The sequence below is a fragment of the Cydia pomonella genome, chromosome 2, assembly GCF_033807575.1.
Source record: "Cydia pomonella isolate Wapato2018A chromosome 2, ilCydPomo1, whole genome shotgun sequence".
Classification (NCBI taxonomy): Eukaryota; Metazoa; Arthropoda; class Insecta; order Lepidoptera; family Tortricidae; genus Cydia; species Cydia pomonella.
The window spans coordinates 27,678,907-27,706,858 of record NC_084704.1 but is presented as its reverse complement, the minus strand read 5'-3'; the positions used below and the strand labels follow the sequence as shown (position 1 = coordinate 27,706,858).

Genomic DNA, 27,952 nt, shown 5'->3' with positions numbered 1-27,952 from the left:
GAACAGCAATAACATACTCATACTGAAGCCGTGATTGTTTAAATTATACACAAGTAGTATGTACCTACTCGTACTTAAAATACAAAATTCAGCAGTTCTCTAATTTTGCAACCCAGTCGCCGACTAATTGATGGTACATACCTAGTGATTCTGTTTTAGTCCCGTTCAAAAATAGAGTGAGGTAATTTAGCTATTTTCATACTTTAACCCTTTAACGGCCAGGTTAAGAAAATCCCTGAACCAAGCCTCATTGCTATTATTACATAGACCTCAAAATGTTGTCAGTAGAATAAAGACTACATCTTATCCATGTCTTCATTTGGAGTTATAATACTGAAGTATTTTTCATACAGCATGGGTATACGGCGACAGGATCCGTTGTCGTCTTAGTACAATTTTATTTTGCATTTTAAGGTTATAAATTGTATGGAGACATGTTACTGTACCCATGCTGTTTAAAAAATTATATAGCATAAGAAAAAAACAGTGTGATTCTCTCCGTCTCTGCTCCACAGACAAGCGACTCTTGTCAAACTACACGTGTAGGTATATATACTAAGCTCATTTTAGAAGAAAAATCGCTCAAAGAGAACTAAATACAAAGTCTATTTAATACAATTTTCCACGAAATGGGGACTACAAATTCGGTTCTTGTCTGTCTATATAAGACCCGGACCCGGGTATGTCCTTAAACTACGTCCATAAGAGAGGTATGGGCATTGTGAATGTCATCTCGCTTTGTGTGGTAGGGCACAGCCAGCAGATTCCAGATCTAGAACAGAGCCCAACTGAGGATGTACCTCCACCTTACAGAAAACCGCAGCCAAATAACACTAGACCCTGCTCATAGTGTTGTGTTCCTGCCGGTGAGTAAGGTTGCCAGAGCTCAACGAGGGGGGAGGGGGGAATGCCAGGGTCGGCAACGCGCATTTAACTCCTCTGGAGTTGCAGGCGTACATAGGCTACGGAGACTGCTTACCATCAAGCGGGCCGTATGCTTGTTTGCCACCGACGTAGTATTAAAAAAAATTCAAGTCTTGGAGACCCTCTGCATCTCTAAGGATGATTTAATTTTTTTTTTTATATTTTATCTCTGACACTTAGAGACTTAATACATCTCTAAAGAATTTTAGTATTTGTTGTTTTTATTTGATTTTCCTTTTTTTTTGTGCAATTCGACATTTAGACACAGTATACATCTCTAATAAGGTACATATTATTTCATCAATTCCATATTTGTAAATGTATTTAGTAATTTTTATTGTTTGTAAAAATTTACATGTAAAAGTGCCCCTGTGGCCTATTTGCTGAATAAATGTTTGATATTTGATATTTGAAAAACAGCTAAAATATTTCATATATTTTATCCATTAATAAACAATAATTCGATTTGTCTTAACTTTGTAATTTCGGAAATTGTTGTCCTGTCTCACTTATCGAAAAGCTGTTGTGTGAAGTGCGATGAAATTCTGCCCTCCGCCATTGAAGTACCACTCCCAGGCTTAAAACTCCTAGCAATCAAGGACAAGTTCACGTGACCTACGGCATATCACTATCAATGTTTCAATTATTCACACATTTAAAATTGCCCCCATAGTTTTATTACGTACAGGTGTCTGTAATTTACCGCCCTACTTAGAGTTGAGGGGGTGGCTCCGTGCTTATAGATCGCGCGGCGACCAGTGAGTCTCGAAGTGCCGGTTCGCGCGGACGCCTGCACGACGCCGCGAGAGAGAGACGCGTATACACGCTTACCCGCACTCTGGCACGCTAGAGCGAGACGCAGCACATCGACGTTTCAACAGGTCGTTATTGTTGCCTCTGCTAAATGGTGTTTTTGTGCAATAATTCTTCCGTTTTTTGCGATGGAGTTTGATGACGCAAGCAATTTGTTTCTGTTGCACTTTCGAGAGCTTTTATATAATTTAGGTCAAATATTATAACAAAAATTAACTGGCAAATTTTAACGGCAGGCGGAAACTTTTTAGAAGCCCCTAAAGTAAAGCATTAAAGTGTTTACTCATTAATATTTTATAATAAAGACCGGCCTTAAAAGGGGGTCGTGGTTCATCTGTGGCAAGAGACGTACGCGTAGAAGGGCCACCCTGCCTTGGGGTCAAATGACTTTCATAAATAGATATTATAGTCTATTAAGTCTGTTGTTTTGAATTGGTACCTACTTACTTTTTAGGGTTCCGTAGCCAAATGGCAAAAAACGGAACCCTTATAGATTCGTCGGACTCTGTCTGTCCGATTATGTCACAGCCACTTTTTTCCGAAACTATAAAAGCTATACTGTTCAAACTTGGTAAGTAGATGTATTCTATGAACCGCATTAAGATATTTACACAAAAATAGAAAAAAAACAATAAATTTTGGGGGTTCCCCATACTTAGAACTGCAACTCAAACATATTTTTTCATCAAACCCATACGTGTGGGGTATCTAGGGATAGGTCTTCAAAAATGATATTTAGGTTTCTAATATCATTTTTTTCTAAACTGAATAGTTTGCGCGAGAGACAGTTCCAAAGTGAAAAAATGTGTCTCCCCCTGTAACTTCTAAAATAACAGAATTAAAAATCTAAAAAATATATATGATATACATTACCATGCAAACTTCCACCGAAAATTGGTTTGAACCAGATCTAGTAAGTAGTTTTTTTTAATACGTCATAAATGGTACGGAACCCTTCATGGGCGAGTCCGACTCGCACTTGGCCGCTTTTCTTGAGTTTCACACTTAATAATTAATGAAAGTATACTTACAATTAGATACACGTATATTTCGTATATCGGCGCCATTGATATCAGTAGCTAATTAGTGATGTGGATTAAATTTGTTCATTTCGCCTGCTCTGAAAGAGGGTCATTGTTTTTCTAAATAGTGTGCAGAAAGGAATACGTTTCTGCACTAGAGCATATTAGTTTCCAAGTACGATTTTATTCACGGTAAGCAATTGAATTTTGGTTTTAAAGGGATTTGTTATACAATTTCCATTTTGATATTTAACTCCCCATTCCATAAATAACGATACTTTTGTGTAAATGATTAATTAAAAGTACCCTCAAAAAATGCTATAAGAAATTAAACTTTTACTTTCCTCGTATTCGAAATTAAAAGTACAGTATTTAACTCGGGTGAAAGGCATCATTTCATACCTTGGTTAACAATCTACTATTCCATAGTAGGTAGAAATTTACAAAACCTATTATGAAAGTTTTACTACATTAAAATTATCTAGGTAAAATAAACTTTCATTAAATAGAACATACATCAATTTATTGAAGATAATTATTACACTGTAACTTAAAAGCTTTACTCTAATAAATGAATGCAGATACAAATAAACATAATCTTATCTAAAATGTCCAAGCAGTCATTTTTATTCTTGAAATTTGTAATTTCGCCCCCAATGACAAAAAAACTTGATATTTCTAAATTATGCCACGACTTATGGCATTGTCCGCTCTCTAAACCGCTTAAATGCTCCACAAGCCTCAATTAGCTATTATATGTTTGTCAATAAGAGGGTTGGTGTTAAACGGAAAACGTGATTTTTTTATAATATTGACTGACAGACATGTCTTTAATTTTTGTAATCGTGAAATATGTGAGCATTGTAGACGGTCTACCTTTATTTATATTTAATAAAAATAAATTGACGACCGGTTTGGCCTAGTGGGTAGTGACCCTGCCTACGAAGCTGATGGTCCCGGGATCAAATCCTGGTAAGGGCATTTATTCGTGTGATGAGCATGGATATTTGTTCCTGAGTCATGGGTGTTTTCTATGTATTCAAGTATTTATAAATATTTATATATTATATATATCGTTGTCTAAGTACCCTCAACACAAGCCTTATTGAGCTTACTGTGGGACTTAGTCAATTTGATATATAATTTTTTATAATTTTTATTGTTTTAGACAAGTTTAATTTAGTAAAAAAATGTAGTTAAAATTATCACTTATACACCACCATATTACAATAAATAGTTATAACCGAGCAAAGCTCGGTCGCCCAGGTACTTATTTATTATTTAAGTAAAAGTAACGTAAATATACAAAGACAAGTAGGGGACAGGAACCGATTTTTTAATTTCGACCGTCGATTTTGTGTATTTCTTTCGAAACTATTTTCACTACTAGGCATTTAAACTCTACCAATAGAATTGAAAACGAGTGATCGATAACAGAAATTGGGAACATTTGTATTCAAAAATAGCATTTCAACGTTTTCCTTAGATTTTCGAGTAACGAAATCGAGCGCCCAAAATTCAAAACTTGCCCCCCAGATCATATTCTTTTTATTAAAATATACACCACCACCACGGCCACCAGAGAGCATGGTCACTTTTTCTTTCGTATACATACCCTCGTAAGGCCCAACGTCCTATTTTTAGGACTGAGAAATGTAGTCCTTCCGGCCCAAGCAACTATATTAATTTATCAATTAGCGGCCCAGAGTCCTAAAATTAGGTCATTCACTTCTGACACGTACCGATCCTAAATCTTTGCGTGTAAAGAAGCCTTTATTTCTTAAATATGGCGGAATTGAACGCAGCTATTATGATTACCTGTCAGTTTGACGTTTGACAATCAAATGACAGTCTTTTGGCACGCGGATGTTGGGAAGATGGCGTCCTCGCGAAAACGTTGTAAGTAAATCCGTTTTTTTCACCAGAATCTTAAATTAATTTAACCTAAATTTAATTAAAAATACTTATTTAAGCTTTGTATTATGAAGATCACTAAAAAATTTTTTCCGTTATGATTTATTTCGAGCAGGAGATGCGAGCAAATTTCGATGTCCTAAAATTAGGTCGATGGAATGTTATTGCATTAGTACAATATAATTGTTTTGTCATAAATTTGGGACTTCGGGCGTTTATTCCGAGTGTTGCATTGTTACAGGCTTGAGGGATGCAGAATTAGAAAATTATTTAAATCTTATCTTTACCCAGTCAACAATTCAGGACATACGGTGCACTTCATATGCCATTAGCTGGTGAACAACAAAATAGATGTAGGAGGCCAGAGTGTAATAAAAAAAAAGAAACTTGATCTCATCCTTAATAAAGACTAAAGTGCAATTGTTAAACAAAGTTGAGGCTGATGTGATAATATTTTAGAAGAAAGTACTTTTTGTTGATGTTTAGAATACATAAGTTTAGATTTTTTGTACAACTGTAATGTACTACCTACCTATACATAAATAAAAATAATTATAAAATATGTATGTTCGTTTTTATTTAATGATTCACAGGTATTTCATTGGTTTATTGCAAATGTAGTGACTAGATAAAATAACAAATATTCACAAAATATAATCCCAGTGACCTAAAAATAGGACATTTTTTTTTCGAGTAATTTTAAATTAATTTTATTCATAATACTTACATTTACAGTACTTAATAAGACTTCAGCTAAAAATATGCCAATTTCAGATTTTATAGCAAGTAGAAGGTCTGGGCCGCTAGTATAAGTACCTAAAATTAGGCCATTGGGTAGATATGATAAACGTCCTAAAAATAGCTTGGGCCTTACGAGGATACATCCGACATCCATTTCAGTTTTTTCCACCCTTCCGACAAATTTAGTTGTTTGCAATATGGAGAATTATTTTTTATTTTTATTTTTTTGCATTTAAGACTGGAAATTTTCATTCGATTATTAACATACCTCGGACAGACGGGGGCAATTGCTGACGCAAATTAAATCTGTAAATTAAATAAATACTTATAAGTTAAATAAAATAATGCAGACATATCTGCTTGATTTTCAACTTTCATTTACCTTTGTAATATTGTTAAACCTAAATTGTCCCCATCTGTCCGGGGTATGATTATTAAGTTAAGATAGTATTCTACTTTTCACATTGATAAAATAACAATACATTTGAAAGCCATGACAGATCGGAAGCGTCTCGGTTTCAGCTTGGGCAATAATGCTTTGTATTGTGCCCGGCTCCTCCTCTACAGGTCGCATTTCTCAATTGCTTCTCGTAAAATTTGGTGAGAGATAAAATCAAAATTCTCGTAATCATTTTTGGATTTTTTTAAACAGCGGAGCATTGGAGGTTCGCGAAATCTATAGCTCACAGAGGCGCACTAGTTATATTAATTTCCTTTTTACACCAGTGCAAGCTACACGCTCGCCCAGATTTCAAATTAATTAACGGTATCTAATAATAGTAGGTACAGCAAGTATCTAATTATAGTCGGAGGTTAATACAAATAAGTAGTGTTTAGAGACTTGAGTAATTGAAACATACGCCACTCTGGCCCAAGAGGGCCCTGAAACGGATAATTGTGTAACAAATGTTATCCACCTACACTGAGTGTTGCGTCATGCGTTACGAGTACATCACCGAACATATGTTACCGCCTACGTAATTTGCAGGAAAAGAGAGTGCAGATTAATTTATTCCCACTAATGTTACCTATTTATAAACCTAAAAGGTACCTTGAAGCGTATTCTGATTGTAATAACAGATTTTAAATCTGATTGGGATTTGTTTTGGGTGCCATATCTTCAAACGGAAACGCCAGTTTTGACACTGGCAGATTATATCCATAACAAATCTAGAACAAATTTATACTCTGATATTACAACCAAAATACGGGTGCTGCTCGAGTTCAATATTATATCAATATCACATGTAGTTAGTACCCACGATTTTACGAGTACATGCGAATCTTGTCGTAGCGTTACGGCGTAGCGTTCGTAGCGCGCATGGTTATCAGTTATCACCCATAATTCTCGCCTCGAATCCCATAACGTCGGATGTTAACATCGATGACATTTTAACATAACGGATTACCGTTCTACTAATTGTAAAATAATAGAAATACTACTACCTCTACTCTAGACCAGTACTATTTCTATGATTTGACGATTCTTATTTTTCCGTCAGGGATGAAAACATTCGACTGTATCCATAGTTAGCTTACCAAATGTTTCGTTTTTGTAGATGGCAGTAAGTGACTAGAAAGTTTATGCATCTAAAATGCAGACATATTGTGAGGTGTATATTAGTAGATACAAGTTTTTATGTATAATTTTAGTAACAGAAATACTTATTTGATTTTAGCTTGAGAACATAAAATAAAATAAAATAAATATTTGTAGAGTAGATTGTACTGTTCAATGAGAAGAAATCAAATAGTTGGAACTGTAAAATTTTGCACAAATACCTACTTTTTATATAATATTAATAATTTAAACAGTGTTGACATATTCAAAATAAGAGGTACAAATAACTTGCTAAACTTAAAAAAAAGCGGCCAAGTGCGAGTCGGACTCGACCATGAAGGGTTCCGTAATTTATGACGTATTAAAAAAACTACTTACTAGATCTCGTTCAAACCAATTTTCGGTGGAAGTTTGCAAGGTAATGTATATCATATATTTTTTTTTGATTTTTCATTCTGTTATTTTAGAAGTTACAGGGGGGGGGGGACACATTTTTTCACTTTGGAAGTGTCTCTCGCGCAAACTATTCAGTTTAGAAAAAAATGATATTAAAAACCTCAATATCATTTTTGAAGACCTATCCATAGATACCCCACACGTATGGGATGAAAAAAGATTTTTTGAGTTTCAGTTCTAAGTATGGGGAACCCCAAAATTTTTTTACCTCACACGTATGGGTTTAATGAAAAATTTTTATTTTTATTTTATGACGTATTAAAAAAAACTGCTTACTAGATCTCGTTCAAACCAATTTTCGGTGGAAGTTTGCATGGCATTGTATATCATATATATTTTTTTAATTTTTCATTCTGTTATTTTAGAAGTTACGGGGGGGGGGGGGGACACATTTTACCACTTTGGAAGTGTCTCTCGCGCAAACTATTCATTTTAGAAAAAAATGATATTAGAAACCTCAATATCATTTTTGAAGACCTATCCATAGATACCCCACACGTATGGGATGAAAAAAGATTTTTTGAGTTTCAGTTCTAAGTATGGGGAACCCCAAAATTTTTTTTTTCTTTTTTTGTGTAAAAATCTTAATGCGGTTCATAGAATACATCTACTTACCAAGTTTGAACTGTATAGCTCTTATAGTTTCGGAAAAAAGTGGCTGTGACATAATCGGACAGACAGACGTACATGACGAATCTATAAGGGTTCCGTTTTTTGCCATTTGGCTACGGAACCATAAAAATGGTCTAGATTATTCAAATGGTTCATGACACATTGGCAAACAAAAGCATACTTAAATGTTCTTTTGGGCTTTCCTGAAAAGTTGACTATTTTCACATCTGACCTTATGGAACTCGAGGCGAGAATTATGACACAGAAGTGCTGATTCAATCTTACAATAAAAAAATCAATAAATGCGTCTTTTAAATGCTTGAAAATAACGTGCATACACCATCCGTCATTTATTAACATGGAATCATGGTATCGTTACGGCTCCGAGTGTTTTTTTTTTTGTTTTTTTAATAAAACATATTTACTACGCGTTCTTTTAAGGCTTAATGATTCCATTAATTCTATTCGCTTCAGCTTCAATTGGTAAATTTGAGGTGAAGGTTTGGGCAAAACGTAAATAGCTATGTCATGCACAGTGAAAGGGTTAGATACGAGGAGCCTTTTGAAGCTTATTTTTTCAAATCTTTTTGACTCAATAGGTACCTCGTTTTTACAATATATACATGAGTTTTTCAATAAAGATCAAAACATAATATGGGTATATAAATGTATCTATATAGTGATTTGCAATCAAAAAAGTTTGATGCAAAATTATTTTTAATTATACGGATCTTTACAGGTTTTTTTCTTAACATAACCTTTTCGTAAATCTGGGGGTACGGTAGTGCCCCCGCCAACACTAGCCAAGCGAAGCGCAAGGGCACTACCTATCTTTTCTCAGAGCGCTTCGTCTTTTTTTTGAACCCTCACAACTTGGGTTTGGATTATACCATAAACAAAATTGTCGGGATATGATGAAAATATTGGACCTTAATTAATATAAAGAGTTTCAGTTGCATATTTCTTATACTTAAGATTTAATTGATATCTAAAAAACCCGATTTCGACACTGACTCACTCACTCACTCATTCACTGATGATCATCAAAACTCTGAGGGTAGTTCCTGAAGTCCTAGAAAGCTGGAATTTGGTACTGTAAGCCACAAACAAGGACACAAACAGCAAAAAAAATCTACAATCTTGAACTTTTACCCCCCAACCCCCAAACGGCCGGGCCAGATATTTTGACTAAGGTGTAGAGCTTGTGAAGTTAAGGCTTGTAGAATTAGAAGCTTGACTCTACATGAGATCTGGTAATTTTTTGACAGTGCGTAGCCTATGGTTTCCTCTTGGCAACATTTTATATGAAAATGTTTTTGGTGGGATATACATGTTTGAAAAACACAATTTAGTTTATTAATTCGGTTCAGTCTTTGTGCATGCTTTATTCGTAGTATTTGGCTAACCGATAAATGTACGCTCGTTAAAACAGAGGCGATTGATTTGTATTAATGCGTGAAAATATGAGAAAACGATTTTTCCACTAATTAAATATAAGTATAAGGATGTCCATTTTGTAAGATCAAAAATATCATAAAAAACGATGTAACTGTTATCGGAAATTCTGTAAAACGTTGTACAATACATACACGTATGAATAGGTAAATTCAAAACTCGTGTCAATTTAAACCACTCCCTTCGACATTGTTTTTATTTATACGAATCTTCTTCTTTCCGCTAAGATCGCAATGCACTATTACAACGCAAATCCGAAAACCTAAATTATGCCATACGGGTGTTTAAAATTAATCAAATTAACTGTCGGGTTTGTTCATAAATGATGACAATTACGGTTTTATTTTGAATAAAACAGTATGTTCCGACTTACATAACTGTTTATTTCTCAACATCAAAGATACATTGATTGTGTAAGATGTGTAAATTCTAAGAAAAAATTGTGCTTCTAATTTGACAGTTAAACTAGATGGCGCTAGCTCCATACATTTTGCGGCAACTCTGATTGTCAAAACTTGACGTTTGACAATTCACTGACCGCAAAAAATATGGCTCAGTACAGCTCCATCTGTTTTGGATGACAAACTAAGGGGCACGTTTTTATCTTAGACTTTACCTCTGTATTACAATCAATTCTATTTTCTCAACATGTACTCCCATTATTTGATTGGCAAGCTCGATTTATTCATATGATAATATTTCACGAAAACCTCTGTCTACTTGTAGTTCCTTTGTCATAAATTGTTATCTTCCCCCAACTCACGTCTCCACCTTTATCACACCCTTCATATTTACATGTAAATATAAGACGGGGGAGTAAATAAACGACATTTTTATAAGGAATCGTATCAGGAGGATAAAGAATGGCGCGGAGCAACAAGTAAGAGCTTGATAACGACCTACTTTTGCCCACGCCTGGCTATAAAATGTCAAGTTTAACTCTGTTACACTTTTGTTTATAATGATTTAAGATAAAAGCCTGTTTACTGCTCTTAATATTTCGTTTAAGACCAAAGAGGACGGCCGCTTCTCCATACAAACGTAGTCCCCATTTTCCTCTCTGGATATTGACATTATGATAAATATTTTTACACAATTTGATGTATATTAACCATAGCTATGCCTACAATAGATTTCATAAAAAAAATTAAATGCTCATAACTTAAGAGTTAGTTAATAATCAAAAAATTAAACGTAGAGGCTTAAGCGGTTGATATACAACAAAATGTTTAAAAATATTTTCATTAATGTTAATATCCAGAGAGGAAAATGAGGACTGCGTTTATATGAAAAGGTGATTTCGCGCTGGTCCTCCACTTTCGTCTTAAATAACTACACCTTTACATAATTACATATATCGCGTCCGTAATTAGACGGACACAACTAGGTCGACTATCGTATGCATTAGATGGCGCTGCTGGCGAAATACATGAAGAATTCAGAAATATCTGAATAATTAAAATATTTTCAATAATGTTAATATTCAGAGAGGAAAATGAGAACTAGATTTGTATGAAAAGGTGATTTCGCGCAAGTCCTCTGCTTTCGTCCAAGCGCTCTAGATTAACACACGAGAGTTGCTAATTGCATTCTAGTATTAAGTACTATCAAAGATACATTGCTTGAGTAAGATGCGTAAAATATAAGATCATTTCGAGCTTCGAATTTGACTGGTAAACAAGATAGCACTGCACTTCATTCATTCTTTTAAAATTATGGCTTCAGTCCAGTGGGACTATTTCGCCAGTATCAATGTATTAAGAGTTTTAAATACGACTAAAATTATACAGGGTACGGTGATTTTATTAGCTCTTGTAAAGCGATATCTAGACTTTACAAGTAGACTACCGCCCGTTGAGTCCAAAATGGTGGTTAAACGCGATTCAAGTTGAATTCTCCATTCACTGCAGACTACCATATTAGTTTACTGTATAGTACTTAAGTTATCGATATTACAATTAAAAAAAAAATTTAATGAGCAAAAAACAAAGGAATTAATCAGTCTTTAACTGCCTATTAAAATCAATTCTCTTTGGTACTATTCATAGTCATTTTGACGTCCGGTCTGGCCTAGTGGTTAGTGACCCTGCCTATGAAGCCTATGGTCCTGGGTTCCAATTCCGGCAAGAGCATTTATTTGTGTGATGAGCACAGATATTTGTTCCCGAGTCATGGATGTTTTCTATGTATTTGTGTATTAATATCGTTGTCTGTGTACCCACAACACAAGCCTTCTTGGCTTACCGTGGGACTTAGCCAATTTGGGTTAGAATACCCCTATAATATTTATTTATTATTTCAGTGCTTACACTGAAAAGATTTACTTGATTTTGTTCTGAGTAAATAATTACAAAAATTAATACATATCCATTGAATTAACAACAAGTAGAGCTGCGTAAAAATATAATAAAATACTTTAAAATTATTACATAACTTCTCAAAATAACCTAACTTCGCCTTTCATCCCCAACTTCGCCTGATTATTTTTATTTATTGTGAAAACTATACTTAAACGTATTCCAAATTGATATCCTTATAGGTGGTGGAACTATAATTCGATGCTAGTTTAGTAACGCGAAATATTGTGCGCAACTTATAACTGAATCAAAAAATGCTCGTGGCGTTTTTCTTACACATTTTCGCCTCTGATTTCGCCTCCGGCTTCTACCAGCTATCTCTTTTATACAACGAATGCATTAAATACTTTAAGGATATTGACAGTCGCGTGTTTAAGAAATCAACATTCGTGAACTTGAGACGCAATTACTGCTCTTCCCTGCCAACCCAGTTTTATCGAGAGGTTGTGCATTCGAAGCGGATACATATCGTTAGTTAATTATTAAGCGCCGCCAGTGCATCCGATACATTTGTTTGAAGCATGGAGAAATAAGTAAACATAGAGTGCTCACTCCATTCATCAGTTTCATAACGAAAACGCGGGTTATTTCGTAGTCGACATCTAGCGTCAAGTAGCGTATTTTTGAGCATTAGAATTTTCGTTCGTCGCGACATCTGTTGTCAAGTAGCAGTAGTGATTAATCCGCTGCTTGGCGCTAGATGTCGACTACAAAATAACCCGTGTTTTGATAAGAAAACTGATGTATGGAGTGAGAATTCTATGCTTACTTATTTCTCTATGGTTTGAAGAGAGTCTACTTTTATAAATCGACTATATCCACACGCTAACATAAATATGTCCCTATTTGATTATTTAAGATCAACAAATGAGAAAGTAACACTGAGCACGTCGTCTGTTATCAAAGTTACCTAGGTTAAAGACCTACCTAATTTAACCAAATGAAACGAGAAACCTTATGATGACACAATAACAATTTTATTACAGTACAAAAATGCTCAATTTGCAACGTCAACTGGCATTTTAGTTTTAGCCGCTTTTTAATAAAGTCATCTCATATTTCATTTTTATATTTGAATAATAGCTTAGCTCAGTTTAGCTTGAAAATAGCTGGTCGACAAATCAAATACTTTAGTCATGAAACAATATTTAGTCAATATATTTTAGTTTTTAAAAATCTGATTGTACCTAATAAAAAAATAAAAACAAAAAGAAAATATTCGAATGGAAGGAAAATAAATCATGTTAAGAAAATAGTGCCGTTCTGTAAAATTTTTATATTTACGTTGGTTGCTTCGAATTTCATCGCTATGATGTAGCGAAAACTGCGCGTAGGACGTTGCACGCACCAGGAGCAAAAATTTAAATATAAAATATTCTGCAATACTAAGGGTCTGTTTCACAATGTTCCAGGTTCCACTGGAATGGTGCCTTTCACCCGAGTTAAACACTCACTTTTCATTTCGAATACGAAGAAAATAAATTACATGTATCTATTTCTTGACGATACTTTTTTATTTATACATAGAATGGGAAGTTAGTTATCAGAATGGAAATTGTACAACAAATCAATTTAAAACCAAAATTTTAATTGCTTATCGTTAAAAAAATAAAAACACGTACGTAGAAAGTACAGTGCTCTAGAGTAGAGTACAGAAACGTATTATTTTCTTCACACTTTTTAGAAAACGACTCACTTTCACAGCACGAGAAATGAAAATTTGTTTGCAGAGGGAGGGGTCAGTTATCTCTGCAGCTTACACTGGTACCAATTAGTACACTATAGCTTCGTGTAAGGAAGCCCTTCGGAAATACATAATTATACATCCTGCTCTTTAAATTTCTCAATTATAAATAAAATCTTTAATAATGATAACAACGATTACTTAGCACTTATTCGAAGAGAACTTAACTATATAAATGGTAAATATACAGACAGTAGCAAAACTTACCCTTACCTACTCGAGTATAACCTGGGGCTCAATTTGACTCGAGTGACAGTCGTTGACGATGTCACGCCGCGTCAAATTTTGAAAGACGAAAGGCTATATTTAATTATAATTTGAGTTAAGCTACAAGGCCCATACATCGACCCTACATCTGTTTACATATCTACTCTATAAGTTCGCGCAAATTTTTTGTATGAATGTCTAGGGATGAAAATTCCGGAAAAAAATCAAATGCTTTTTTCGGAAATTTTACATTTTTCGTTTTTTTTTTTTTCAGTTTTATCAAGAAAAAAGAAATACTAGATATTCATTTTTTATTTTTCAAAAGAAACTTGAAAAATAAACGAGCCGTTTGGAAAATTTCTCGTATCTTACCGCGATTTTTCAACGCCTTGAATGACTGAGGTAGATACACCAAACAGGACAGGGTCCCAAACCCGACAAGGGTATAATAATATTATGTGAAACTCAACGGACCGAAACAGTTTCGTAAATATGTTGAAATTGTTGCGTATCATCATATTTCAGGTACATGTGTTGGTGCCATTGGATTATAATGAGTGTAATGACATTAGCATAACTCTTTTGCAACATTATAATGCCGCGTTGTTTTGACAGGTCGTGATTTTGCAAACCTTGTGACATGGTAATGACATGACTTTTTTTGTACCTAATGGAACGAGACCTTGACAGTGTACGACAGAAGTAGATTTTTTATATCAACAATAGTAGACCCGATTAGTCCCACCCAGAATATCTAAAAATAAACTGGCTAAGAGCATGTCGGGCCATGCTCGGTGTAGGCTTCTGTAGTTACCCTTCGGTGAAAATGGCGGGGTACACTTTTTCCTTTTAGAGTGATTTATTCTGAATATATTTATTTTACCAAAAGATAGTTTTGCAAGACGCATATTTGTTTTAAAAGGCCTATGCAACGACACCCCACACCCAAACAAACAAAACTTATATATTAATCAAATTTTAATTGTTAAAAGAGGTAAAGTACAATTTTCAATATGGTGGCTTTCAGTTTTGACATCTAATAAAGAATTGCACCAAAGCGAGCTGGGCTTGTAATAGGGACTTATTTACCAGTTCATTGAAGTGCCTAAGCTAAAAACACGTTTTCTGAGAAAGACTGGGCGTTTTTGCTGGTTCTCCATTGTACAAAAGTTTCCTACGCCACTACCTAAGTATTTTTTACTTGATTTTGATGGTAAAAGGCTAAAATTCACGGTTCTTGCTTTATTAGTAAATCTCGCAGCGTCAAATTACCTATGTATTTTTCGTTTTCAATGCTTGAAATGGATGTTTTCTTCAATATTCAAACTAAAAACTAACGAAACTAGCCCAATATCTATTCTATAAATTATAAATTCCCAATATAAATTCTAGCCTTCTAGCACTAACTGTCAGTGAACTAAGCCGAGCACGGACACACAGACGGACATAGCGAATCTATAAGGGTTTCTAGTTAACTACAAACCCTAATAAAATGGACCTTAGATGTTTTCTACATTTTTGTGATTAAGATTTCAATCCAATCTTATCGGTTTATGATAATTTTATTACAATTTAGTGTTATTACAACTAAAAGACAATTTGTTCCAGAAAACGTGAAATAATGTATATATATTTTATCGATATCCCTCACTATATACCTCCTATCCTATAGCTACGAGAAGGTACGAATCTGTATATCAGTGCCACTCATCCACGTCACCGGCATTAAGTAAGTTGTTTACATTATCTTTCGTGTTGCCGTTTGATCTAAATAATTGGCTGTCCTATTTTATTGACATAATTCTAATGATTTGAATACCAGTTGGATCAATAAGCTTGCTGAATCCTATTACTTTATGGAATTTTACTGTCGTCTTCAATCATTTCACGGTAAAAAAAAAGCTGCTTTAAGAAGGTATATGGCAGCTACTGTGGTAGCTTTTAGTAACAAACGTTGTTCATTAAAATTCTCAGCTATTTCATTACCTACTTGCAAAACTTATTCAGTTATTTTTATTGACAGTCTAAATATTCAATATTTACACTAACATTGATTCGAGCCACTTTAATAACACACATAACATAACCTTAACAAAATTTTAAAATTATGTAGGCTAACTATTCATTCAGCTCACATAATATTTTAGAATTACGTGACGATGCTATATGTCAAAAATTATCGATATCGACCATGGAAGGTAGAGTATGGAATGAAATCCCCATAGGCAGAACTGTTGCAAAGGTGTCCAGCTGTCAGCTATAAATAATAGCTAAGAACCTCTTAGGCGTTATTGACGGTGTAAAGTGCGCTGTCTATGATTTGATTTTTTTGACGTGATAACGTCTTATAAATTGATGAACATCGGTAGCATGCACGAAAAAGTGTCACGTTGTGGACAGATGTCCATGGTAACTCCTTCTTTGTATTATACTAAATAATAATAATTCAGTGATAATAATTCAATCCAATTCATAAATAAAAGTATGCAATTTTTCATCAATATTGTTGTGTTGTTTCCTTATGACGTTATCACGCAAAATTATCTTCCGTAAACCGACTGTACAGACAACCATTTTTTTTTTCAAATATTCTAGGTATTGTAGCGCCACCTATATAAGGTTTTTTGACGGACACGTTTTGGTACTTGGAGATTTCATTCCTTCCATAATATCGACATTATTTTCACGTCAACTCTAAACATATCGTAATGTAGGTAAGTATTTACCAGCTGGTATTTACTCGTATCTTATACCTTATATATATATTTCTGTTTGAGAAAGGTTGAGATTACGAATATCGAAAAAAACAAACAAATTAATGTGGATAACATCACAAGTAAGTGACTTTGGTGGTTAATATTTTGACCTTTCATTCTGAAAAAGGACCTAAATAAAAAAAGTGGCGGTGACATAATCGGACAGACAGACGTACATGACGAATCTATAATCTATGATCACATTAAGGCTATCCTTACGTTTTTAGGGTTCCGTAGCCAAATGGCAAAAAACGGAACCCTAAAAACGTAAGGAAAGCCTTAATGTGATCATATCAGTTTTTAGGATCACTGAAATTAAACACCTGCTCTACACAGAGATCAATTGTAAATAATAATAATTGTCAGTTCACATTTTAGTTTTTAAGTTTATGTAGATTATCACCTAAACACCACCATATTACAGTAAATAATTATAACCGAGTAAAGCTCGGTCGCCCAGGTATTATAGAATTGATATGACACTTCTACTATATATTTTTAAATCAAATTTCTATAATGAAAAGTACCTACCTACTGTATGTAATTGCATGATTTCTTTAGTAATTTAAATTGTATTTTTTCTTATGTAATCCATGTAATAGTTTGAAAACATATGTCCCGCCAAGTTTCTTGCCGGTCTCATATTGGGATATCCTCCTTCAATTGAGGAGGGGGGGGGGGGGGGGGTTTAAAACTTCTCTGGTCAGAGGTGTAGGGTTAGAGCTGGCGTAGTTTTATTTGACGTTCAAAAGCGCATTGTAATATGCCTTCTTGAATAATAAACTATCTTTATCTTTACTTATCAAAGCAGATTGTTACAAACCGGCTTGGGTTTTTATTTTTTAAACTATCTCGCCAACAAAGAAGGAGCAATACGAAGCTCACGTGTGTTTCAATTGCACGAAATTCATTCATGCTCTGAAGATACCTAAATCATATTTGTCAGGAAATATAGATGACGGGAGCGAATTTCACTTTATGAATAAAGAAAAGCGACAGACCGGACGCCACATTATGTACCGACCCTCTCACGAGCTCGACACGTGCCACCGCTACATGTTCCTTTAGTTGCCACCTCACACAACAATATTTCCGTTAAGAGGAAAGGGAATGACGGGTTCTTCATACAAACGTGGTCTCCATTACAAACTTCATACATTTTTTTTAAAGCTAAGGGCTCATTCCGATTGTGCGAGGACTCGCATTCGAATTTCATTACCTACATTGCGGTATTTGATCGGTTGGCAAAGTGGATGTAACCTAAATAGTCCGCAATGTAACTAAAATCGCATGCTAGTTCGCGCGCCGTCTAAATGAACTCTTACTCTTATAATAATTAGAAAATAAAAATAAAACGAAGAGGCATAGCTATTGTCAATATACTTTAAATTGTGTAAAAATAAAATTGCAAATTGTATGTGTTTAAATTTCGCGGTCGCTGCCGGTGAGTAAGGTTGCCAGAACTCAACGAGGGTGCGGAGTGTTAGGGTCGACAACACGCATTTAACTCCTCTGGAGTTGTAGGCGTACATAGGCTACGGAGACTGCTTACCATCTGGCGCGCTGTATGCTTGTTTGCCACCGACGTATTTTTTTCTATAATGTCAAAATCCAGGTAGGAAAGTGGTCATCCACCATTGTATTAAGGTCACGAACCTACGCCCTCGATCATTGGAAATAAATAAAATAGGTAAGTAACTACTACGTATATAAAAATCCTTATGTTGACTTAATTAAAACAAAATCACAGCCTGCACGAAATAAATTCAATTCAGCCTGTTTTGGACACAATTTCCATTTGATAAATCAGGAAAAACTTAAAAAAGAAAAGGAAAATGATCCCGACGTTACGAGCAAGTATTCCATATAAATTTTATAGGTGGTTATCCTTTCAAAAGTATGCTAATAAAAGCTGATTTTATGTTAGTCAACATCCCTATTATACCGCCTCCGCCTACTCGTACAGTGTTATTACTTTTGCTATACATTCCATATGAGTTTGAGCATTGTGCGTATAGTGCTTCCTCTCGCATGTTTACTCTAAACTATTACTACTACAACAATCGGGATACTTGCAGGTACTCTGACCTAACCAGTTCATTACGCTGCGTCCTCTTTGACGGCCTCAACCCAAGTGAACGAGCCTGTCCAACATTTACCGTGTCCCCACCACTTGCTAAAACTACCGTGTTGCCAACAGTATAATGTTATTTTCCCAACTACCCCTGTATTAATCGGGGTAACATAATAATGTTGTCACGGTATAATTATTATTTAACTGCAATCTTAAATGTAAACATAAATAAATCATGACATGCGTACGATACAAGTATAATAATTGAATGAATTTCTCAATTTAACATAATTATGGTGGTAGGGATTGCAATCCGGTCCGGCGGATCCGGTAATCCGGCCGGATCCGGCACTTTTCAGGAGCTACCGGATCCGGTAAAAATCACCGGATCCGGACCGGATCCGGTCAAATAAAAAAAACGCCTAAATACAGCACGCACTGTGCGGTTTAGATGAGGAAAAGGCGACGGATGAGAGGTATGAACTTGAACAGAGCACTAAACGAATGAAAACGTTTAAATTTAGTTAAATAAAAATATATTTATTATGACGATGACTGGGAACAGAAGTTGCCTTTCATGTTGGTGGCACGATACGACGATTACATAAATACTGTAATAGAAGGAAATATTAAACGATGGAGATGCCATGGAAGGCATTTGTAATTTATGCTAAAGAGAAGAAAAGAGTGTCATAATGTTGTGATAGGAGATTAAAAGTAAACAAATGAGCAGGATTAAGTCGGCAGTACTCAACCGACTAGAGCTGGGCTAATCAATATGTGTTACATGTGTGAATGAATATAAGATTGTAAGTTTGTATTGAAAACGAATGTATGAAATGAAATGATAACATTGATAATCTTTAGTTTACTTCGAGTTTATATATATATATATATATATATATGATAAAATATTGTTTATTTTCTATTCAAATTTGAGAGAGAATCTTTTGTATTTACAATTTCATCCAATCTTATGCAATTTCCTTAATGGTACATGCTACTCTACGTCTAGCCAATTCTTTATTTGATCCATGTAACTTTTCTTAAGGAGTCCCTTTCCGCGATGGATTTCAATTCTACACTCTATTATTTTTCACATGAGATCGTCGTGTCGTGTAAGTCGTGTTCCATTCCCTAAAATTTGACCAATATACTTTTCTGTAAATAAAAAAAAGGTAATTTTTTTAAATCATACAGACTACTACTTTTTGGGCAAAAAATGAGGGAAAATTTAATATCATTTTGGTTAATAGTAAAATATCTTATTTTCTTACTAGAATGGATGTCAACGTTACAAAGAATTCAATCAAGGAACAGTTACGAAAACTTGTCATTTCAAATAGTTCCAATTCCCACCCCACATCCCATTACCGGGCTTTGGAAACTAATCAAATTTATAATTGTAAACGAAAATTTGAGCACTTGTGAATGGTTATATATAATAAATGACCGATTTCATATTTGGGTTTTTAAGTGATATTGACAAGGTCACACTTTTTACTACTAAGGGTTATTTTATTGTTAAGAAGTTATTTATTAACTTCAAATTATAGATTTAGGAATACGTATTACGCAAAAAACTAAAAAATATGTCATTTAATTAATTTTGATATCCCTATACCAAACCGGATCCGGTCCGGCCGGATCCGGCCGGATTATGGCCAAAATCCAGCCGGATCCGGCCGGATTGAAAATCAATCCGGTTTGCAATCCCTATATGGTGGTGATCCTAGGTGAGGTAGCGCTTCTATCCTACGCCTGAATTAAGTTCATGAGCCGACTAATTAGTTGAAATTATTTACGAGAATACTTAATTTACGTACTTGAACTATTAATTGTATTTTTACCCCCAGCAGGACAGATAGATACATAATATGCATTTATAGAGCGAAAGGCTACCTATTTGTTTGCGAGTGTATTTTCGTGTTTGTGCATAAAAATTACTTAAGACGTTTTGTCACAGTTTTCAGTGAAGGGAAGACAAGGGATGGTTCTTTTGGTGTTAGTTTATTACACTAGGTGGCACTGTCATAATTTATTCCGATTATTTATTTATTTTTTATATTAATTCTAAATAGTAATTTAGAGTTATGAAACATGTCAAATATATAACGCCCACTACTTATTCTTATAACTAGTGAGTAAGAATACCGTGAATAATAGGTTAACTAGCGTAATTAGCAATATTATAAACAATAAAAACGAGCGTCTCCGCTTTTTTAAATAACCAATTAAACTTTTCCTCTTATCACCTTCCTATCAAAAACTTTGTGTCCCCGGCCGATTCCATCGACCTAATTACACAAAGTAAACTTTTCTCATAATCCAATAAAGTCACTCGCTCGATTACTGGTAATAACAAACAATATTGGTATACATATACATATGTATATTTGTAATCGGCTTATCATCTGGCTTTTGGTCTGGAAGCAAAAAATGACATACCTAGATAAGTTTCCTCCTAGTTTTTTTTCTCTTTAACAATTTATGATTAATATTTTGCACGACCAAATACGACAATACCTTTAATAGACTACTGATTTGTAATAAAGAGAAAAAATATTTCTTATGAATAAATGTCCTGTTCACGAACGTGGCCAAATGTGACAGTCCACATCAAAATGGACCTTATTACGGTCGGCGCTTACACCGTTATTAGCGGCGCATCAATACTAATGCGGCATTACGCAACGTAAGCGCCGCCGGCCGCCATAAGGTCCCTTTTGATATGGATCGTCATAAATGATAATGGAAAATTGTCCCAAATAAATAATTCAGTTTTCTTCCCTTGTCTTTTAATGTGTCTTCCATTGTAGTGTATGTGCTTAATGAAGATCGGAATGGCGTTCTAGTGTTCATAAAATAGTAGATGAATTTGAGCAGCAGCGACCTAAGCCCTCCTACACGTAGGTACTCGACATCGTACATTCCACCCGTAACTCGACTGTTGCGCATCACGTGACCGCGTCTAGACGCGTCTTCAACACAAAGTTTGGTTTTGCGAGCCACATTAAGAGACATTTCATAATACGGATAAAAATTGTTGATGGAGATGGAATCACCATTGCCGGATATGACAAGGAAGATTGATTTTGATTGATAATGAAAACAATACTGGCTTTGCAAATCAACCAATTTTGAATATACATAGGTATAGTTACCTACTAGTTAAAAATAATAATGGTGTAATTTATTTTACGTTAAGGAATAAAAATACAACCGTCGTAAAGAATATCCATGGTGGATTTTGGCCGCGTGGTTTGTTCTTTAATCACCCAAGGCAATTTTTGTATCAAAGTACCCTTTACCTAGCACAAATCTTTACAGGCAGATTTAATTTATTTAATTCAAAGTCTGGAGTTATTTTAAACGTTCGCCTTTTTCCGACTTATCCTGGTTAATTGTAGATGATTTAAAACGTTATTCTAAAATGAGATTTTTTTCCCGCCTAAGCCAAACAAATTTTATCTGATGTCGATACTGGTTTATCAGGAGCTTGCGTGCTTGCTTCATGTCATCGAGCAATTGGTAATTTCACAAGTTGTAGTTCCGAACTAGCGGCATTATTGAAATAAGCGTAGGTTTTTAGTTCATTTGGCCTTAGCAGCTTAGGTACTAATTACGGAAGTGACCAAATGGTTATTATTATTTCAAAATGGTTGCTATATGCCACTGACATTATTGCGTAACACCAGCTCGTCAGCATACCCCTGTTTGGCGGCGGAATTATGTACCAGTGGCACTGGTGCTGGTCCAATGCCAGTGGTTCATATATTTATGTTATCAATATCGATATGAAGCAATTTTAAAGTCGTAATAATAAATATGACTCCCCTTCGAAGTAAATGCTATAAATTAAAAGCGTCAGCACTTTTATTACCTACTTGCAAACCTTTTTCCGTTAGTCTTATTGAAATTATAATAGTTTAATAGTACATTTCAATAGAGGCCGGGAAACGAAGGGATGCAGGCCAAGTAGATATAGACGGATGGGGATACACGGCCGGCAACCCTTTCCTCGCCGAGATTTGTATAGTGCTTTTCTCAAACTTGCAAAGTCATGTTGTCATGCTCATCAAGCTGTATATGAATTTAATGTGAATGTTTTTTTTTCCAGATACGGCGAAGGTCCAACATGTGCTACTTCAGCATAATAGTGATCATATTCGATGTTGTGCGTGTGTGAAGTGAGTGTGTGTAAGTGAACGAGTGTGTCTGATGATCCCGCGTCTGAATAGTGGTCGTCAAAATGAAGACGCATCGGTTTTGGAAGATACCCCTGTTTCTGCACATGATGGTGGTGTTAGGTAAGTGAAATTGATCACGATTCATTATGAAGGGGTTAACAGCAGCACCAAATCGACGTAACACACAGTCATGGGTTGTGTGGTTTGTATTATACATAGGATAGTGACTTTATTATCGATAGAAGTCACTTATTAGTTATGAATTAGTTACTGGTATTAATATTAACAAAAATAATAATAATATTATACCGGTATACGAGCGTGGGGGATATGTTACAGTCCGAGGCGGTGAAAAGGAAAATAGCATGTCAATGTCAGTCTGTCAAATGGTCAGATGGAATGAATAGAATAACTCTAAACAAATTATTTCAACGAAAAGCATTTTGAATATTATCGATGTGCGAGTTTTCTTCGAAAGGCTACACTCTTAATATCGCCGGCTGAGAATACGTTAAATAGTAAACATACCTATTTGCCTAAATGATAAATAAGTTGAATAATGACTAAATATAAAACTTTTCGAAAACATTTTTTTTTTTGTATCTTTTCGCTCTTCTGCAAACCAATGTAAGTGGCGTATGGCACAAACGTCTTCACACATACGCCCTTTTATCTGTACGGTATTTTTTACAGATTATCAATATCTTTACTGAAATTTAAAACAGTAAATAACATTTGTGACATGTCTTTTGCATAAGTGATGAAATTTGCGATCTCTAGTACCTTAACTAGAGAGTTCGCACCGCTCCCAGAGTGTTAACATTCATTATCTCTTACAAAAACGTGACTCTCTAAACTTTGACAAAGTACAATTCAGCTTAATTGCTGTTTAAGTTATTGTCGCCGTGCGGCTAAGCCACGAGACCAAAATGTTAACAACTCCACAGTTGCTCAACCATTAGGTCAGTAGGTACCAAAGAATTGATTGTAATAAAGAGATAAAATCCAAGAAAAAGCGTGCTTTTTAGTTTGCCGTCCAAAACAGATGGTACCGTACTACGCTATATGTTTTGCGGTCACTGAATTGTCAAACGTCAACTTTTGACAATCAAAGTTACCGCAAAATGTAGGGAGCTGTACAGCGCCATCTCGTTTACCTGTCAAATTAGAAGCACGAAATTGTCTTAGATTTTACGCATCTTACTCAATCAATTTATCTTTGGTAGGTACATACTTATTTAAAAGACTAGACATATAGTTCTCGTTTTTACAAAATTCGTTTGTGATTTTCCCACACCTAGTCTTTTTAAACGTAATAAAAATAACTTACCACTTACTCACTTATATTCACATAAATTTGTATATTCGTTTGTAGATATCATATGAAAATATGAATAAGGTATTGAACTTGTTTAACAACTCTTAATAGAGTAAATAGTAATAGAAACAAAAAAACTCGTCGAAAAGTTGATATTTACTAAATGGTAAATAATGTATGTAAGAATATGCAATCAACATAAATTTGTTAAATAATATAGGTAATATGCTAAATAGACACCCATCAAAAACATTTTCATGTAAAATGTTGCCCGACCGCCAAGCCACATATTTTAACTAAAGTGTAGTTTGTGAAGTTAGGGCTTGTAGAGTCAGAAGCTTGGTTCTACAAGAGATCTGATAATTTTTTGACATTGCGAGCCTTATGGTTTCGTCTTGGCAAAGTTTTACATAAAAATGTTTTTGATGGTATTTCACTTCTTTTTGTAAGTTGCTTATAACAATTTTTCATCCCCTAATTTAAAGAGTTGGGGGTGATTTAGGTACTATTAAAATCCTGAAATACGTATCTATGGGCATCTTTTATACAATCTGGTTTATTTGATGATTCGCCATACAAACTTCAACTCCCTAATTTTCCTCCCCCTTTTCACTCTTTTTTTGGGGTTGAAAACTATTATATATCCTTACCCATAACAAAAACTATCTACATACCAAATTTTAACTGAATCGGTTCAGAGGTTATTGATTCCCCATATAATATTCCAACCCCCTTTTCACCGCTTCAGGGGCTAAAACTTTCAATGTTTCGAATTTTTTTGTTGTTTGTGTACTAATAGTATCCTATATATCAAATTTCAGCTTCCTAGGACTTCAGGAAGTACGTTAAGGGTTTTGATGATCATCAGTGAGTGAGTCAGTGACGAAATCGGGGTTTTTTAGTTATGAATAAAATCTAAAGTATGAGAGCTGCAATTCAACATTTTTATGCTAAATTAGTCCACTATTGAGATTAAATTCCAAGAATTTTGTTAATCTGGGATAATCCGAATGCAAGTTATGAGGGTTCAAAAAACGACGAAGTGCTTCGAGAAAAGGTAGGTAGTGCCCTTGCGCTTCGCTTTGCTCGTCTTGGCGGGGGCACTACCGTGCCCCCAGATATCTACCATCATAAGTATACCTCTTTAAATTCTTTCTGTCTTTCAAGTTTTACTCGGTCTCTAGGCTGCTGTTTCCTAAACTGTGTAATGGACAACATACTATGAGCGTCTCAAGTTAATGCTCCGTATATCGTGTGTACTTTAAAAGCAGTGTTGACTTGATAAATGACTGTTGTAGCCCTTTCTTCGGAGTGCGTAATTTACCCGCCAGTGTGGTGCGTTAATATTTAAGAGCAAAGCCACTTCTGTTGTGTGGGCGATGAGTACCTAACAAGATTGAGCGAGGGAAAACGCGAAGCAGAGTAGCTGCGTAAACATACTACACAAATGGAAGAAATAATAATTCGAATTGAAAATAAATTTATTGTTAAATTGTAGAATTTTGCTCCTCCTCGTGCACTAGAATAGGCCTGAGGATCGTGAAAACTAAAATCGAAATTTCATATGACATAAAGGTAGTTTTTAATCCGGTTATTCATCCCTGAAGGGTGTCAAAAGGGAGGTGGAATTTAATATGGAAGTGGTATATGGAAACAAAAGTTCGATTAACAATTTAGGTAAAAATATCGTCATTTAGGGAACGGGGAGTTAACTGTCAGAATGGAAATAGTACAACAAATTCAAAAAATCCCACTTAAAAACGTATTTAGAAAGTACAGAGCTCTAGAGCAAATGCGTATAATTTTCTGCACACTTTTTAAACAACAATGATCCACTTTCAGAGCATGAAAAATAAAAACTATAAAAACACATACAAGAATAATACAACGTAATCTTTGAAAGTAATTATTGACATTGTCATCTCTTATTTCCCGCTACCGCAACGTTGCACCAGCAACACTGCTGAAGACATCAGTGGCCTTCACTCTATCAAAGCACTGTTTGAAACGGCTACTATAGTCCTGTGAATCCAAGGTGCTTGAATTCCGTTCTACCTGTATTGTTTTTACATACACTTAGGAGCAAAACTGTCCCAATAGTAGCATATTATTAGAATGTGGAGCGGTTGATGACGATCAAGGGGTGGGGTACATGGTTAATACATAACAGTACTCCTTGAAATTTTCTAAAAATCGGCCTAATATAATATGATGTTTTTTTTGTAATTTCGAATCGAAAAGTAGAAAAAAAAACACATTTTTATTTTTTCCAATATTTCTAGTTCCTCCTATGGAAACTCCAAATAGAGAATTACAAAATTACGCGTTGTCCCGGCATTTTCTTCCACGGCTCATGGGAGCCTGGGGTTAGCTTGGCAACTAATCCCTAGAATTGGCGTAGGCACTAGTTTTTACGAAAGCAACTGCCAACTGACCTTCCAACCCAGAGGGTAAACTAGGCCTTATTGGGATTAGTCCAGTTTCCTCACGTTTTCCTTCACCAAAAAGCGACTGGTAAATATCAAATGATATTTCGTACATAAGTTTCCAAAAACTCATTGGTTCGAACCCGCGGCCGGATTGAAAGCCGCATGCTCTTACCGCGCTGGTGGCCCAGCCACCAGTGCTTCTTCTAAACTACGGCCCTGACGTTTGTATGAAAGCCACCAGCACTTGAAATATGTAAATGTAATAATAGTTGGGCATAAGTTTCCAATGACCAAATATATTGACGTAAACGCAGCCACACGTGATCTGGTAGCTGCCCTCAGTGCCCCATTTAAAACTCCACTACGTACCCTTCATAAGGTAATGCATACATATTATTTAACACACTATGTCGAATTTTATTAAAGTTAAAATATTATATTCAAGAAAAACTTACCGAAAATCGACTTCGATGGTATGGCCACGTCAAGAGGCGACCACGAGACCGCATGACAAGAAAGGTACTGAAGATGAGTGAAAAGCCTAGGGGACGCGGCAGACCCCAGACAACATGGATAGGGCTTGTCCAAAGGAACCTCAAAAAAGCGCAACTAACACCCCAGACGACCCAGCTCAGGCCAGAGAGCTGACCCCAAGTAAATCGGGTAAAGCTAGGAAGAAGAAGAAGAAAGTTAAAATATTATACATATATAAAAAGAAATGAAATATCAAAAGATATACAGTGTGCGAATTCAATTCGGACAAATATTTAAACACACTGAAAATATTAACCATACAAAATAATTCGGACCGCAATGTAAAACAACACACGAGTTACGACCTTTTTAAAGTAACTGTCAACGCTCGTTGGCACTGTTGTTGGCAGTTACTATAAAAAGCTCGTATCTCGTAATGTCATGTCGTGTGTCAAACTTAAAAAAACTTCTTAATTATAATACACGGATAATTTGTTTACCTGTTTTATGTATGAGTATTGGATTTATACACTGTATTAGGATTGAAACTTTTGTATTAATAAAGTCACTCTTCTGAGGTCTGAACTAAACTTTCAGGATACCTACGTTTATTAAGATACAATGGTAGTGAATTTCCAAAGTTTACCTAAACTGTAGTAAATTATACAATATTTTTTAAAGTTAACAGGCTTTTATTTTTCCAGTCAAAAAGCTTTTAGGCTTATAGCGTGAAACCATCGTATTTAACAGATTAGTAAGCATGATTTGCAAATTGAACGAACAAATATGAAAATAGAAAAAAAAAATGTTTTCTTGTTATTATTTAAAACAAAATACGCTATCTATACTCTTATTTAATCGTGTAAAACTTAAAATTCAAAAATGATTAGTCCGAATTTATTGAC

General features: G+C 34.9%; 1 protein-coding gene across 2 annotated transcripts in view; it reads left to right on the top strand.

Moving 5' to 3' along the window:
• The first annotated feature begins 675 nt into the window (after positions 1–675).
• Positions 676–27,952, top strand: part of LOC133534805 (uncharacterized) — a 99,699-nt gene continuing 72,422 nt past the window's right edge. Inside the window, exons 1-2 of one of the 2 annotated variants that reach the window (XM_061874089.1) lie at positions 676–1,805; positions 22,757–22,946. In XM_061874089.1, the coding sequence (XP_061730073.1) occupies positions 22,889–22,946 (58 nt within the window). In that variant the 5' untranslated portion in view covers positions 676–1,805; positions 22,757–22,888. Of the gene's footprint in view, positions 1,806–21,725; positions 22,947–27,952 lie in introns of those variants that run through there. The other variant, XM_061874088.1, reaches the window with a different exon arrangement.